Source organism: Chiloscyllium plagiosum, chromosome 36, assembly GCF_004010195.1.
Source record: "Chiloscyllium plagiosum isolate BGI_BamShark_2017 chromosome 36, ASM401019v2, whole genome shotgun sequence".
Classification (NCBI taxonomy): Eukaryota; Metazoa; Chordata; class Chondrichthyes; order Orectolobiformes; family Hemiscylliidae; genus Chiloscyllium; species Chiloscyllium plagiosum.
Genome location: NC_057745.1, coordinates 9,401,466 through 9,418,340, shown reverse-complemented (window position 1 = coordinate 9,418,340; position 16,875 = coordinate 9,401,466). Strand labels below are relative to the sequence as shown.

General features: G+C 39.5%; 1 protein-coding gene across 3 annotated transcripts in view; it reads left to right on the top strand.

Annotated features, from left to right (window-relative positions):
- ticrr (TopBP1-interacting, checkpoint, and replication regulator) overlaps positions 1-2,703 on the top strand; it is a 47,291-nt gene extending 44,588 nt beyond the window's left edge. For all 3 annotated transcript variants that reach the window (XM_043677253.1, XM_043677254.1, XM_043677252.1), the window contains exon 22: positions 1,225-2,703. In XM_043677253.1, coding sequence (XP_043533188.1) covers positions 1,225-1,376 — 152 coding nt within the window. In that variant the 3' untranslated portion in view covers positions 1,377-2,703. The remainder of the gene's footprint in view (positions 1-1,224) is intronic.
- The last annotated feature ends 14,172 nt before the right edge of the window (positions 2,704-16,875 follow it).

Sequence of the window (16,875 nt, the reverse complement as noted above, 5' to 3'; positions counted from 1 at the left end):
ACCTTATGATGAAGGAAAGGTGCACAATATGCACAACACATCATTATCACTAATATTCATTTCTGTATTCGGTGAATGTCATTTTGGCTTCTTTTTAAATATTAAAACAATGACAGTTTGATTTAAACAGGTGGCGATTGGTTAATAGCAGTTGTGGAATATAGAGCATTCCCTCTTCAAATAAAAATCTGACGTGTTTTGCATTGGGAACTGTATTCGCTAGTAAGATAGTGTATTCATCTGCACTAATTTAGTTCTCAAATCAGGTAACATATCAGGATTTTGACATCATCATTGAAAAAGCAGCCCACTTGACCGACACTCCAACCACCATCTTAAATGCTCAGTCCTTCCACCATTAACACGCTGTGACTGAATGCTATCCCATCAACATGATAACTTGCTGTAACTCACCAAGTTTTCTTTGGTAGCAGCTTTCAAACTCAACTTCGTTAATGAAAGCTTTGCCAATGGCACTCATGTTCCATGAATGAACAGAAAAAAATCAATTTGTTTCAGGTTATAATTGTGTAAGGTTATCATAATCCCTGTCTCCATGCTCTTACAGTAAGTATGGTAAATAAATCACCTGCAGCAACTACAATTCTATTAACAACAAAAACAGAAGTTGCTAGAAAAACTCAGGTCTGGTAGCATCTGTGGAGAGAAATCAAAATTAACGTTTCGGGTCCGGTGACCCTTCCTCCAGCAACTTCTGTTCTTGTTTCTGATTTACTGCATCTGCAGTTCTTTCAGTTTTTACATTTCTATTAACCTATCTTCAGTTCATTAGCCAGTTCTGCCCATCTTTCAGCTGTTTAAAATTTCCTACTCTGGGTGATGCCTCATTGTGGAGTACAATTCTCTTCGTGCTCTCGGCCTCCTTCGTCGCTGGCATTGTGGCCATTTTTTGTGCAGCTTAGATGATCTTGATATTGCAAAACGTTTTGCCCTGAAGAGTGTTGCTGGCCCAACCAGTACTGTCCTTATCTGACTGCCTCATGTGGATTTTTCATTATCACTGGAGATTTATTTAGAATGATCTTGCCTGCCTGGTTGTTTGTCTATTCTGTGCTTAATTTAAGACACAGATCCACCTGAATTTGGGTTCCCTGAATAGGCCAGAAATTGAACCTGAATCTTTGGTTCCAGAATCCTTTTAGTCATTTAGTTTGAGTTTTGTGACTGAAGTACTGTTTTTGATTGTACTGAATCTTTTGACAGATGCTACGCATGAGGATTTACAGACTGATAACCTGGCTAGCAAGAGAATGACAATCGCTGGTGACACTGACCAGGATTACTCTCCTTTCGCCAAAGTGCCTGTTCGTCGTTGCATCACAAAAACATACTCCAGAAAAAAATTAATCAGTTAATGCAAGCATCTCAATCTTGGCTTTATCTTCAACTTGCTTTGTTATAGTTCCTTTCTGTGAAGATGTATGATAAGAAATGCAGTAAATATTTAAACAGTGGAAACTGCTTGTGATTATCGTGGATGTGAAGTGGCACTTGAAGTGGAGAGAGAATGCAGCACTACATTCTGTGTTCATATGTTAAGGCTGACTGAATGTTAAAATTTCATGTATTTATGTGTCAAACTTTGTTGGATTTTTATTTGTATTATGGGTGTGCATTGTAATTGAACCTTGTTTTATGTCCCAAAGTGTCAGTGCAAGCTGGCTGAGACAACCAAGATTAATGGAAAGCAAGGCTGAACATCCATGCTTACATGCTATGGGCCAATTACTAGATCTTTTCCACAAAGTGTCAAGCATGTGAAAAGAGGGATTCATTCTAGATATAGAGCTAATGTTATGTGTTGGAAATAGTCAGTTCAGTGAAGTTCCTTTAAGTATTAGGGAGAGGGTAGCTGTGCAGTTGCTGATAAGAAGGTTAATATTCTGGGAAGATAAAATTGAATGGGCTGTAGGGCCATTTTGATCCAACTTGTGAGATCCGTATTATTGCAAGTTTTAAATATTGACGTTAGGTCGATTTGCAGTAATTCAAGTGGTGTCAATTTAGTACCTTCAAGGTTTGTCTTGGCTTGTGTTTAAACTGCCAATGCTTATTTTAGAGCATCAATGTGAAAATAGACATAGAATATTTCAAAGCAGCTATCTTTGGATATCCATTTGCTCAGACTTTTAGGGTTATTAATCCAGCACTAGACATGCTTTCAGAGAAATGTGGGTGTTCTTTATCTTAAACTATTTATTTCTGTTCCTCACAGGGTAGATAGTTTGAGAAGTTCAGTTACTACTTAACTCCAGTTTATAAACAAAAATTATGGAATGTTTTCTGAAGCTAACTCTTGTTGAAGGAACACCTGTTAGGTGTTGTTAAATCTCTTCAATGTAATTTGATCTTTTCAAGTGTTGCACTTCTTGGCAGTTGTCACTTTTAATTTTAAATGCATTTCACAGAACGGAATTGCAGAGATGCTGCTGGCTTTTAGATTTGTGTTAAATACCTAAAAAGAGGGTATCTTGATCCATGTGGTAGGAATGTGGACTAGCCACATGATGTTGAATGCAGATCACTGGGTGATGTTTCAAATTTTTATTAAATAGCAAATTGCCTATAAAGTTTTACAAATTTTGGGGTGTGGATGTAAAAATGATGTAAAGTGTTTTTAATTGAAAGCTATTGAAACATTCTGTACAGTTATTTGCTAAAATAAATGATGAATTTATCACCATGTTCAGAAAGTATGCACTTTGTATATGTTACACAATACATAAAACTCTTCCAATCCAGCTGATCGTCTTAGCAGACAGTTCAGATTTCAGAGTGAAAACTAGGATTAAAAAGACCATCAGTTTTATTTTTCCAGTTTGGTGGTCATCATGGTCAGCCCATGGGGAGGTAGGCTAACTCACTGACTTCTGTCCTTGAAGTCTAAGGACAAAACTCAAGGATGTGACTTCTTTCAAGTTGCACACCATCACAATTGCTGGTGTGGATCATTTCTTCTAAACTATCATCTGTTTCTAGCCCCTGACTGCCTCTTCTATGGTTCATAAAATCTCAAGTCAGCAACAGCATTTAGCTTACCAAGTTGCTTGTTAATTCATTTAGTTGTGGTTGCATGATTTCTTGGAACAACTGTCTAACTCACTGTTCTCAATGACTTTCTGACTCTTTTGAAAAAGAAAACAGAGTTGCAGCGCCATAAGCCGAAAGCTCATTAACCTCTACTTTAGAATCTAAATTCCCAAGTCACATTGTATTAAAAACCTTCATAACATTGTGTTGACTTGCGTTGGAGCAAACAGATCTGATTTTCTGGTGCTGACCTACCTGTTGCATGAATTCAGAGTTTTCTGGTTTCAGCTCCAATTTGGGCATTTTCTTCCATGAAGAATTATGAAACTTTTTTAATTTGTATAATTCCTAATCACAAAACCAGCAATGTACAAGAGTGCAATATGCCTCAAAGTCTACCATATGGTTCCAATCGCTTATTTCTTTTTTGGGACTGACTCGCTTCAATTTCGGGCTTATGAATTCTGTAACTTCCACAGATATTGGTAGAGTATTTCATATTCTAACCACCTTATCGTCTAAAATAAAAGTAAACTCCCACCTTCTCCATTTGTTCTTTTAATTTTTGTCAATTGCGTCCTCTGGTTACCAACTTGCTAACCATTATAAAAAAATTTAACTAGTTTACCTTATCAAAGTCCCTCCAAACTATGATACCTCCATCAGATTTTTCAACCTTCCCTATTTTAATGAGTTGTTTCTTTCAAACTCTCAACCAGGACATAAAATGGGATACTGATGTATGTGATATATGAAGGCAAACATTCTAGCTGTTAAATTCTGGCAAAAAAAAGAACAATCAGTCACTTTTATTATGGTGTCAGTTGAGGAACTAACCAGCTTATGATTTGAAGTCAAGAATACAGTCTTTCACAAATCCATGTATTCTAAGTTTAGAAAGAACTATCCTCAATATCTGAAGCTTATTTGAAATACCTACATGTGTAATGGGTGAGTTAGATACTTTGGTACACGTTGGGTCATTGGGCCAATTGGCCCACTTCTGATCTGTAATTTAGGACATAAAACAGAGCAGGCCCTTCGGCCTACGATGTTGTGACGAGCATTTATCTTAATCTAAGATCAACATACCTACACACCCCTCAATTTACTGCCATCCATGTGCTTGTCAGCAGTCGCTTAAATGTCCCTAATGTCTCTGACTCCACTACCACTGCTGGCAGTGCAATCCATGCACCCACCACTGAGTAAACAACCTACCTCTGACATCTCCCCTATACCTTCCTCCATTCACCTTAAAATTATGACCCCCAGTGACAGCCATTTCTGCCCTGGGGAAAGATCTCTAGCTATCTCTCGATGCCTCTTATTACCTTGTAATTCTCTATTAAGTCACCTCTCATCCAACTCCTCTTCAGTATGAAAAGCCCTAGCTCACCATGACACATGCTCTCCAATCCAGGCAGCATTCTGGTAAATCTCTGCACCCTCTCCAAAGCATCTACTGTACAATATCCTTCCTATAATGAAGCGACCAGAACTGGACACAATATTCCAAGTGTGGTTAACCAGGATTTTATAAGAGGTACAGCAAAACCTCATGGCTCTTAAACCCAATCACCCTGTTAATGAAAGCCAGAACACCATATGCCCTCTTAACAACCTTATCAACTTGGGTGGCAACTTTGAGGGATCTGTGTATTTGGACCCCAAGATTCTGCCGTTTCTTAACAATGCATAGAATCCTATCCTTAACCCTGTATTCAGCATTCAAATGTGACCTTCCAAAGTGAATCATTTTGCATTTATCCAGGTTGAACTCCATCTGCCACTTCTCAGCCCAGCTCTGCATCCTGTCAATGTCTTGTTGTAGCCTGCAACAGCTTTTGACGCTATCCACAACACCAGCAACTTTTGTGTCATCAGCAAACTTACTGACCCACACTTTCACTTCTTCATGCAAGTCATTTATAAAAGCTACAAACAGCAGAGTCCCAAGAACAGATTCCTGCAGGATAACACTGGTCACTGACTTCCAGGTGGAATACTTTCCCTCCACTACCACTCGTCTTCTTTCGGCCAGCCAAATCTGTATCCAGACAGCCAAATTTCCCTGTAGCCCATATCTCCTCACTTTATGAATGCGCCTACCGTGAGGAGCCTTATGAAATGTCTTACTGACATCCATATACACCACAACCACTGCTTGACCTTTGTCAACTTGTCTCGTCACATTCTTAAAGAACTCAATAAGGTTTGTAAGGCATGACCTGCCCCTCACAAAACCATGGTGACTATCTTTAAACAAACTATGTTTTTCCAAATAATCCTAAATCCTAACTCTCAGAATCCTTTCCAGTACCTTGCTTACCACAGATGTAAGATGACTGTTCTGTAATTCTGAAGGATTTCCCTGTTCCTTTTTATTGATCAGAGGAACAACATTTGCCTGTCTATATCATCCAATACTACACCCATGGAGAGTGAGGATGCAAAGATTGTTGCCAGAGGTGCAGCAATCTCATTCCTCGCTTCCCGTAGTAACTTTGGATTTATCTGGTGCAGCCCTTGGGACTTATCTATCTTGATGCTTTTCAGAATTTCCAGCACATCCACTTTCTTAATATCCATCTGTTCAAACCTATTATCCTAGTCCATAGTGTTCTCACTAGCAACAAGGTGCCTCTCAAGTGAATACAGAAGCAAAAAACTCACTTAGAGCCTCCCCTACCTCTTCAGACTCCAGGCACAAGTTCCATCAACTATTCCTGATTGGCCCTACCCACTCTCTGATCATGCTCTTATTCCTCATCTCAGTGTAGAAAGCCTTTGGGTATTCTCTAATCCTTCCCACCAAGGCTTTCCATGCCTAGATCTCAGTCCATTTTTGAGTTCTTTCATAGCTACCCTGTAATATTCTAAAGCTTTGCCAGATCCTTGCTTCCTTAAGTAAGCATTCTATGAACATTGTGAGCAATTTTTCTGCCTGGCATTGATTTGTTGCAAATACACATTTTACATTAAGCATCCTCAAGGATGAGTCAGTTCACCAAGAGAATTTGGTTAACTAACTGGTAATCTTTGTTTTCTCAATGTTAGGGAATGCTATCTCAGGGCATTGTGATAAGTTATGTTTGAGGATGACTCTTAAATGATTGAAAAGTTGATTTGCAGTGGGTTGCTCTAATTGATGAGAGAATACATTGGTAGGATACGCTTTCCAGCCCTCTGCCTTCCATGGATTCATCCAAATCGTCAAGCAAAAAGACTACAACAAAAACAAAAATTGCTGGAAAATCACAGCAAATCTGACAGTATTTGGAGAGAAATCAGGGTTAATATTTCAATTGTAGTGACTCTTTTTTAAAAAATCGACTATGATTGTTCTTTTGTTGAATCTTTTGTGTTATACTAATGTCCATTGAAGACACATGCCCAAGATGGCATGCTCTACAAGATGGATGCATGTAGTTTGGTTGCTTAAATCTAAGGTATCATCATTATTTGAGAGCAAAGTAAGACAACATCGCTTGGAAGATCAAATTAAGATCGCAGAAAGGTAGAATATTCAAACTAAGCTAATTGTAACAGCAATAAACCATGTTGTATAAAAGGAACAAGTCAAATGTTTCACTCTTTTGAGAACTCCATATCATGTGGAACACATACTGATAATGTACAACATCTGGGAAGGGAGGAATAGAAAAACTATTCAGTTTAAACTGCCTGAAGTAAGTTTTGTCAACCATTGATGACTAAAGAGAAAAAACGTTCAACATCTGACATCGGTCTGAACCTGAAACATTGGTTTATTCTCCCTCCACTGCATATTCTGTGTACTTGCATACTTGTGTAGTTTACTACTAGTCAACCAAGTCTATCAGCAAGTAGTTGCACTTGGTTTCTGGGTAGCTTTCAAGTGTGAGACCAGCAGTGGGATAACTATATGTAGTTCCTGATTTTGCCAGCAGATGTCCTCCATATCTAATTGAACTGATGGTTTAAGCTTTCTCCTTGTATCAGAAGTTGTTTTCCAAGTTACTGTATGAATTAAACATTATTGCCCAAAGGCTATCCAACTAATCAGCGCACTTTATATAAATTATCACTAGCTTTTAATTTTCTTTTGTTTCCATTCGGATGTGTTTGAGGTAAAAACATTTGATTTGATGTCTCTTTAACAGTGGTTAAGTTTAAATTACTTACAGTGTGGAAACAAGCCCTTCGGCCCAACAAGTCCACACCGACCCGTCGAAGCGTAACCCACCCAGACCCATTCCCCTACATTTACCATTCACCTAACACTACGGGCAATTTAGCATGGCCAATTCACCTAACCTGCACATTTTTGGATTATGGGAGGAAACCGGAGCACCCAGAGGAAACCCACGCAGACACGGGGAGAATGTGCAAACTCCACACAGACAGTTGACCCGGCATTGAACCCGGGTCTCTGGCGCTGTGAGGCAGCAGTGCTAACCACTGTACCACCCAGCCACCCACAAGTTCTGTACTATGAGCAATTAATTCTGTATAAATTCCTGCTCTTTTTATTATCTGAGATCTTCAAGGATTTAGGTATTTTTGCCTTTGTAATCATTTTAAGTGGTTTATTCAGACTGTATTTTTATTAATTTTTCTGATTTTATTAATGCCTCCTTTGGTAATGGGCCTGATTTGATTAGATTAGATTAGATTACTTACAATGTGGAAACAGGCCCTTCAGCCCGACAAGTCCACACCGACCCACCGAAGTGCAACCCACCCAGACCCATTCCCTTACATTTACCCCTTCACCTAATACTATGGGCAATTTAGCATGGCCAATTCACCTAACCTGCACATTTTTGGACTGTGGGAGGAAACCGGAGCACCCGGAGGAAACCCACGCAGACACAGGGAGAATGTGCAAACTCCACACAGTCAATCGCCTGAGGCGGGAATTGAACCCGGGTCTCTGGCGCTGTGAGGCAGCATTGCTAACCACTGTGCCACTGTGCTGCCCGTTAATTTATCCAGTTTCACATTTCACAATTGTTAGTGGCTTCCCAATAGTTCACCCTCAAAAAAACTTCTTCCAGAGGCTCTACGGAACGCTGGTGGATATTTGGTTATTATCAGTGGTGTGAGACTCCATCAGGCAGAATGCATTTTATTCATTGGTCCTGTCAGTTTATCACAGTGGCACTGTTTTCAGGATTTGAGATACCAGTGATATTAGACAAACTGAAGGTTTGTTACTCACTTCAGCTACTTCTTGTGGTAGCACACACTAACCACACCTGGGTGAAGAAGTTTCTCCTAAATTACTTATGCGTTTGTTCATGACCATCTTAACACCCCTAACACTGTCCTTGCAGCAAATGGTAATATCATTAAATGTACCCTATCAAATCCTTTCCAAATCTTAAAATCATACAATTCCACTCTGGAAAATGTCTGCCAAGTATTCTTCATGTATAATTCTAGACAGGAATCGTGTGCATCAACTGAATCTGATCTTCAAAGAAAATAAATGGCCAATCTGATTGTGATAAGTTTCTACAGGAATAGAACACTAATGAGAAATGTCAAACTAGATTATGGTAACAATCTGCAGACAGCATTTGCATTATTTGGGTTCCACCTCTAGATGTCCTCTAGGGGTCATGCTTGGTTCAGTTAAAATGGCAATTGGCCTGTAATACCTGGATTATGCTTTTCATACAGTACAAGCTGAATGACTAGGAAATATCTGCAGCTGAAATGTTGAAAATCCTGAATTTATTACTATTTTCCCCCTGATTTTTGCCTTCAATTGCTGCCCTTTATTGGTTCCATCATTCCAGGGAGGAAATATTTTAGCTGGGGTTCCAGTTTCTGATTATTATTGGGTCATTATGGATGCACACAATCTCTGTCTAGAATTATACATGAAGAATACTTGGCAGACCTTTTCCAGTGTGGAATTGTATGATTTTAAGATTTGGAAAAGATTTGATACGATGCTTCCATTTTTAGCAGTAACCAATACTAGGGGCCTTAGATAAAAGATGGTCACTAACAAATACATGAGTAATTTAGGAGAGACTTATTGACTGAGCTGTGGTTAGAGTTTGCTACCACAAGAAGTAACTGAAGTGAATATCAGATACATTTAAGGACAAGTCTTAAGAAAGAAAAAAAGATGTGTTGATGGGGGTTAAACAAAGAAGTGAAAAGTATGAAACAAAAACAGAAATTGCTGGAAAAATTCAGCAGGTCTGGCAGAATCTATGGAGAGAAAGCTGAGTTTATGCTCAGGGTCCAGTGAGCCACCATCAATGGAAAGTATGCTTGTGTGGACATGTTGAGGCCAACTGATCTTCCTCTGTGCTGTAGATAGCATGAGCCCAAAGAGAATAGACAGGAGCTAGGGAACACTGGTTTTGGGGGTAAGATTTAGAGTTGAAAAGAAAGTTCACCATTTATGATTTTCTGAGAGGGAAAAAGTAGATTTAATAACAAAACTTTGAACATTGAATAGGAAAGAGGAAGCAATAGTTTGATATCATTCCCAAACACTGTCATTCAACAATTTCTTTGTATTGTTTAATGACTAGTTACTGTAACCTAACATCTGGAATAAGAAGTTTAATTTTGTCTGCATAATATTGTCACGATCTTGTTAGTTAGGAGACTGCCAGAGGAATATCTTTCATCTGAAATTCATTTTGAGATATCTAGTTTTAAATAACCATCCATTTGGTTTCTAATGGGAAGGGTTATGATTGGATGTGTTTTAAGAGTACGGGCTACATATATGACACTAACCAATATAGAGTGGTCTGGTCTGTAGCTTAGTTCTTGTTCAAATTACAGATAATCTCATAAATCAGATGAGGCTGGAGCAGTTTGTATGTGGATTGTACCTGAGAGTAAAAATTGGCTTTGAATCCTCCTCCTCATTGCTGCTATTGCCTTGGACAGTGGTTGTGTGGGATGAGGACATAATCATGGCTGTTTGTGACATGCTGATAACTGGCTGTGTTACAATCATTGATTGGGCTCATAGACATTAGCTGGCTGCTCACATAAGATAAAACAGAGACCAAGGGTAATGTCTCTTCAGGCCATGGAAAAACATCAGACGGAAAGTGAGAAACCGAGAGTAACAAAATCCTTTCATCCTCTAGATATTTTTAATTAATCTGTTCAGCTGTGTTATGACACACTTCTAGAGCAGGTTGGACTTGAACCCAGGCCTCCTGGTTCAGAGGAAGGGATACTGCCATTAAGCAACAACACCTGTTCCAATCACATTCTGTTTTTGGAGGTCATGTGATGAAGCCTTCCAGTGTTGCCAAAGCTGCATGCAACTCTATATTTATATAATAATGTTTGTTTAGATTTATTAATCACAATTTAAATATCACCATTTATTTGATAATTCCATGAAGAATCATGTAGGATGTACAGCACTGATTTTCTGGTAGTCAGTCCACTCTGCTGTTCATTTTGCATTTGTGTCACCTTCTGTCTTTTGTCTTCCAAATCTACCATTTTAACATAATATTCAGTTTTTTTCTCTCATACCTGTCTAGCTTTTCTTTCAAATAATAATATACTAAGCGATTCAACCGTTTCCTGTGATAACAATTCCACGTTCTTATTATCTTTGAGTAAGGAGGTTCCTTCCAAATTCCCTATGAGATTATGTGTGCCTTATATTAATGATCCCTAGAGCAAACCAAGCAGCTACCTAAGTGCCAATCTCTGAGTCAGCTGAGCAGCATTGGAATTTGTACCTCAAGGTAGGGAACAAAACATTTAGTAAGCGACTGTGACCAATTTCTCATCGTGACCTGACCCCCCCCCTCAGGTGAGGTCAAGGCTGCCATTGTCTGTAACTCCACCCATCCCCTTGCTCCCATATTGATTCAATATCCTGTTCAATATAATAATATCCTGTCCAATAGGATGTTCAATATCCTGTCTAGCTGCACACAAAGAATAACATGCCTGAACAAATAAAAGTCATTGATTTCAGGGAAAAACTAGGTGGGCACAAGACTTTATTCCAGACAAAAGCAATCATTCAAAACACTGGAGTGAGTTTGTTGAAATGTATTATTCTTCTGAGACCAGCAAAATTTACTAATAGCTCCAATGTTAATTCCACTTCCTCCTTTTTCAAACCAATGTGATTCACTGGATTGTAATTGGGTTCAACAAAATTGACTATCCCTCCCATTCCAGGCAGTAAGACCAATTTGTTTATTTCCCTTCTGAGTGAGATTGGCTAATTTACCATAAACTGGGAATTGTGCCTTTGTGTTCTGACTGCATAACACTGACAAATTTCTTGAAAGCAGGAACTACGCATTGTCTCTAACAGCGGCTCAGTCAAATATCTGTGTATCACTTCCCCCTACTCCAAATAACTCTCAACACCTTCCCACATGATCGTCTACCCTGATCCAATGATGGATCAGCCTGTTGCTTTGCAAACACCACAACTTTCATTGGCATTGGTGGGGGTTGAAGAATGGATATGTGCAAAACAAACCTCAAATCTAATACTCATTTTTCACCAGGAAGTTAAAGTGAAAAAAAATCCTCATCTCCCTTCCCCTCCCATTTTGCTGGAACTATTCCTCTAACTCAAAAACATTTTGATGTTAGATGCAGATTGAAGCACTCTGTACTCTTTCTCATCAAGCACTAGTAGCCTATGGAAACACTATCTCGGACTGAGCATATTGTCAGATACAAATTAATTTGTTTCTCAACTGTGTGTGACCGTTCAACATTGTCCTAATGTGTATGTGTCAATAAATTAATGCATTGGAACACTGAGTCTTCACTCATTTAATAAGGTACAAATATCAAAAACTTGGCTGAGAAGAGAGAAATTCCTGACTTCTGCCAAGTGCCCATTTGCCAGTATCCGCCCTGACTGGGGCACTGTAAATTCCTAAGAGCAATGTTATTTTAAGAGAGATTAAGCTCTGGATGTAGAAATGTTGATGTGTTTAACTCAGGAACAAATACTACCAATTTATAGATTCATATATTTTAAAAAGCAGATAGAAGAAACTGCTTATATATTTTTACAAATTAACAATGATGAACTGTTTGGTAAAGAGGTGGGGCAGAAGGTTACACAACTTGCTGTCCCATATGTATCACTATGACCTCGGATAACATCTTCAACTTTGGCATGACACAATGATCGGTCTTTACAGCAGGACATGTTCAATAAAGGAGGAAGAATCTTATAGTCCACAGGTTCTATGGAAAATTCCATCAGATTGTCTGAAGTTTGTGTGGAAATCGGAATTTTGTTCCGTCCCTGAAAACCATTGCATTTCTCCTATGTAAATATTTAAATCATGACATTGGAAGTATTGGGTGGGTGTTAAAATGAATTGATCCCTTCTGGCTGCTCTGTTTTCTTTCTGTTTCTACCAAAGTTTCCTGCTCAAAATAACATACCTCTGTGCTTCAGTGACTGCCAGCTATGATAAACTTCCAGGAATGGTAATGTTCAGTTTGAATTTCCAATACCAGTCACTTCCTTCTGCTGTGCTCAAAGCCTTGATTGTCTCAGATGCTGTAACACTCAGGTAGTGAGCAACATGAATAGGCGGCAATGAAGACTCAATAGCTCTTTGTGCTGCAGACAGAGTTTAGAAAATGGGATCAAACAGAGGTTGTGACTGCTTAAATGACCATTCAAGGACTATTTCCTTGTCAACTTTTGGTAGAATTCCACCACTGCAATGATCACAGATTTGCATGATAAATAATGAATGAAGTTAAAGTTGGACCTTCTAGGTCAGTGTAGGATTGTGAAGTATGTAGGGCTGAAGATGAAGTATTTTATTTTTAGTTAACCTTTTTCACACTGAAAGTGATTCCACGTATCAATTAAAAGCAATGTTCAGTTAATTTGTCTGTTGTTGGTTAAAGAATATTGACAAGAGACTGCAGACAAATGTTCTTCTCTTAAAGGACCACTGTGGTTCAGTTGATAGATCTCTGAGCCATAAGTCCCAATTCAAAGCTTCAAGGCGTAAAATCAAGGCTGACATTCCAGCATAACACTAAGCATGTGCTGTTGGAATGATCATCTCTCAGGTAAAGCTTGAAATCAAGCTTCCATCTACCTGATTGCATGAAAATAAGAGATGCTGCCACTTTAGTTGAAGGTCAGATGTCATCAGACGTCTGACTTCAACTGACAAAGGGGCTATGCTCCGAAAGCTTGTGATTTCAAATAAACCTATTGGACTATAACCTGGTGTCATGTGACTGCCAACCTTGGCAACCCCAGTCCAACACCAGCACGTCCACACTTTAGTTGAAAGAAGAGTGAAGGAATTAACTGGCTATGTTTTATTCCTCAAAAAGAGATTACTGTTTCTGACGTTTTGCTGAGTGCAAAATTAGCGCTGTGTTTCCCACATTACAATAGTTACACTTTAAAACCAGTTCATTGGCAATAAAGTGTCAAGTGACATCTGCCTTTTATGAGAAATATTATGTTAATGTAAGACTTTGCTTTTCGTTGATGGCAAAAACTGTTTTACACAACACAAAGTTAGGATATGGAATGCACTGCCTTAAAGCATGTTAGAAGCAGGTTCAATTGAGGCATTCAAGGGGTATTGGATGGTTATTCAGATGTAATGTGCATGGGTTTGGGGAAATAAGTAGTAGAATGGCAGTAGGTAATGACACTCATTTGAAGAGCCAGTACAACATGATGAACTGAATGGCCTTTGGTACTATAACACTTCCATCATTCTGTGACACTTGAACAGCTACTATCATATTCAGATGCCTTTGAAAAATACAAAACTTGGAATATAAAAACAAATTGAGTTGGATCTTCTTTTGTTAGACATCAAGCCAAGAGACAAGCTATAACATGAGGGAGGAAAGAGGAGGGTCTACAAATTTACACACCGCCGATGTTGCACTGACCCCAATCAAGTCCTCACTTCCCCGTAACATCACAAGGAGCTCAAACTCTTCCTCTCCCTATGCCTACACTTCACTTGTGAAGAATGGCTGGAAACAGCTGCCTTCGGACCTGGGGGTCAAAGGGAAATCTGCAAATTACATCCAACCGGAGAAAAAGAGAACACAGCAGCCTGAGATCTGAGGATCAGCAAAAAGGATGTGGCTGTCCATTTCCTGGATGACATTGAAGTGTTCATATATAGATTTGTGTTTTCCCACAAGGAGATGATCAGAGTGGAAGGCTCGTGGAATTATTATCTTTCCGCTGCAGGCAAGTCTTCATTCAGTTAATTTGTTCAAGAGTTGTCATCCTTTCCCTCTGCATCTTTTCCTGAAGGTGCCGAGCTAACCCTGCAGGGAGATCTACAATCAATTTAAACTCTTTGCTGCATGATTTTTGCCATCTCTAATTTGTATTTATTCACTTTTTTTAATCAATGAGCAAACCCAAGAAAGTCGCACAGTGTAGAAGGGAAAGTAACTCAGAAAGTGGTGATCAGCTGATGCTGTGTTCAGGTTTTCTGAGCCTGAAGTTTGTTTGAGGAAGGGAAGACTGGAGAAGCTCAGGAGTTTTAACAGTTTCATGGCACAACTGCTAAGCTGCGGTTTTAACAAGCGTTAAAGAAAGGGTAAAATTTATATGTCATTGTGGCCAGACCTTAAGAAGGGGCCAGAGAAGAAAGCCTAGGATGACATTAGAAAATTCCTCAAGTATTAAAAAGCAGGCAAAGCTAATCCAGCAAATTATGACCTTATCTACTCTCAATCATCAGCAAAGTGATGGAAGCAGCATCAGCATAGATATCAAATGCAATTTGCCTATCAATAATATGTCCACTGACACTCAGTTTGGGTTCCGCCAGGACTTTTCAGCTCCTGATCTCATTAGAGCCTTAGTTCAAACTTGGATGAGAGTGTCATCAAGACATCAAGACTACATTTGACTCAGTTTGGCATCAAACAGCCCTAGCAAAACTGGAATCAGTGGAAATCAGGGCAGAAAACTCTACATAGATTGGACTTACACCTAAAACAAAGGAAGACTGTTTGGAGGAGGTCAATGATCTCAGTCCCAGGATGCCACTGCATGGGTTCCATGGGGTAGATGTATTCTAACCAACCTATTCAGAGATGTCATTACATACCTGTAGGAGGTGGGATTTGAACCTAATTGCCCTGGCTCAGATGTAGGGATACTACCAATGCACTACAAATGCCCAAGTTTCTCAGGGACTATATATTTTAATCAAACCTGGCATAATACACACTTTAGCAGGATGGATTTTGAACCCAGGCTGTCTGACCTCGAGGCCAGGACGCTACCACTGCATATAAGAATCCTTAATTCCTCAGGTACTGTGCGAGGCCCACCATTTTCAGCTGTATCTTTAATGGCACTTAGAGTCAGAATCATAGAGATGTACAGCACGGAAACATACTCTTTGGTCCAACTCACCTATGCCGACCAGATATCCCAATTTAATCTAGTCCCACCTGCCAGCACCTGGCCCATATCCCTCCAAACCCTTCTTATTCACATACCCATCCAAATGCCTTTTAAATGTTGCAATTGTACCAGCCTCCACCACTTCCTGTGGCAGTTCATTCCATCCACACACCACCTTTCTGTGTGAAAAAGTTGCCCCTTAGGTCTCTTTTATATCTTTCCCCTCTCACCCTAAACCTATTCCCTCTAGTTCTGGCCTCCCCACCCCAGGGAAAAGACTTTGTCTATTTATCCTATTTATGCCCTTCATGACTTTATAAACCTCTATAATGTCACCCCTCAACCTCCAACGCTCCAGGGAAAACAGCCTCAGCCTATTCAACTCTCCCTATAGCTCAAAACCTCCAACCCTGGCAACATCCTTGTAAATCTTTTCTGAATACTTTCAAGTTTCACAACATCCTTCCAATAGGAAGGAGACCAGAATTGCACGCAATATTCCAAAAGTGGCCTACAGCTGCAAAATTATCTTCCTATTCCTATACTGAATACTCTGACCAATAAAGGAAATCATACCAAACGCCTTCTTCACTATCCTATCTACCTGTGACTCCATTTTCAAGGAGCTATGAACCTGCACTCCAAGGTCTCTTTGTTCAGCAACACTCCCTAGGACCTGACCATTAAGTGTGTAAGTTCTGCTAAGATTTGCTTTCCCAAAATGCAACACCTCGCATTTATCTAAATTAAACTCCATCAGCCACTCATCAGCCGATTAGCCCATCTGGTCAAGATTCAGTTGTAATCTGACATAACGTTCTTCAATGTCCACTACAACTCCAATTTTGGTGTCATCTGCAAACTCACTAACTATACCTCTTACGATCACATCCAAATCATTTACATAAATGACGAAAAGTAGTGGATCCAACACCGATCCTTGTGGCAAACCACTGGTCACAGGCTTCGTTCCACTGCAAGATTAGAAGTGGGCAAATTCACTGATTACAACATCATTCACAACTCCTCAGCCACTGAACCAGATTGTGTTCGTATACAGCAAGACCTGAACGATATCCAAGGTAGACTAATATATGGCAAGTAACATTCATGTCAATGAATTGCCGTACAATGACCATTTGCTAACAGTCACTGCTTGACAGTCAATGATATGGCCTCACTGCGTGAACCCTTCACCTATTAAACACCCTGGAGGTTCTCCACTAATCAAAAACTGGACTAAACCAGCCAAATAAATACTGTGGCTACAACAGCAGGTCAGAGGCTAGGAACTCTGCGATGGTTAACTTAGCTCCTGACTCTGCAGTGCCTGTCCTCCATGTACGAGACACAGGTCAGAAATGTGATGGAATACTCTCCACATGCTTGAATGGGTGCACTCTAACAACACTCAGATGTTTGACGCG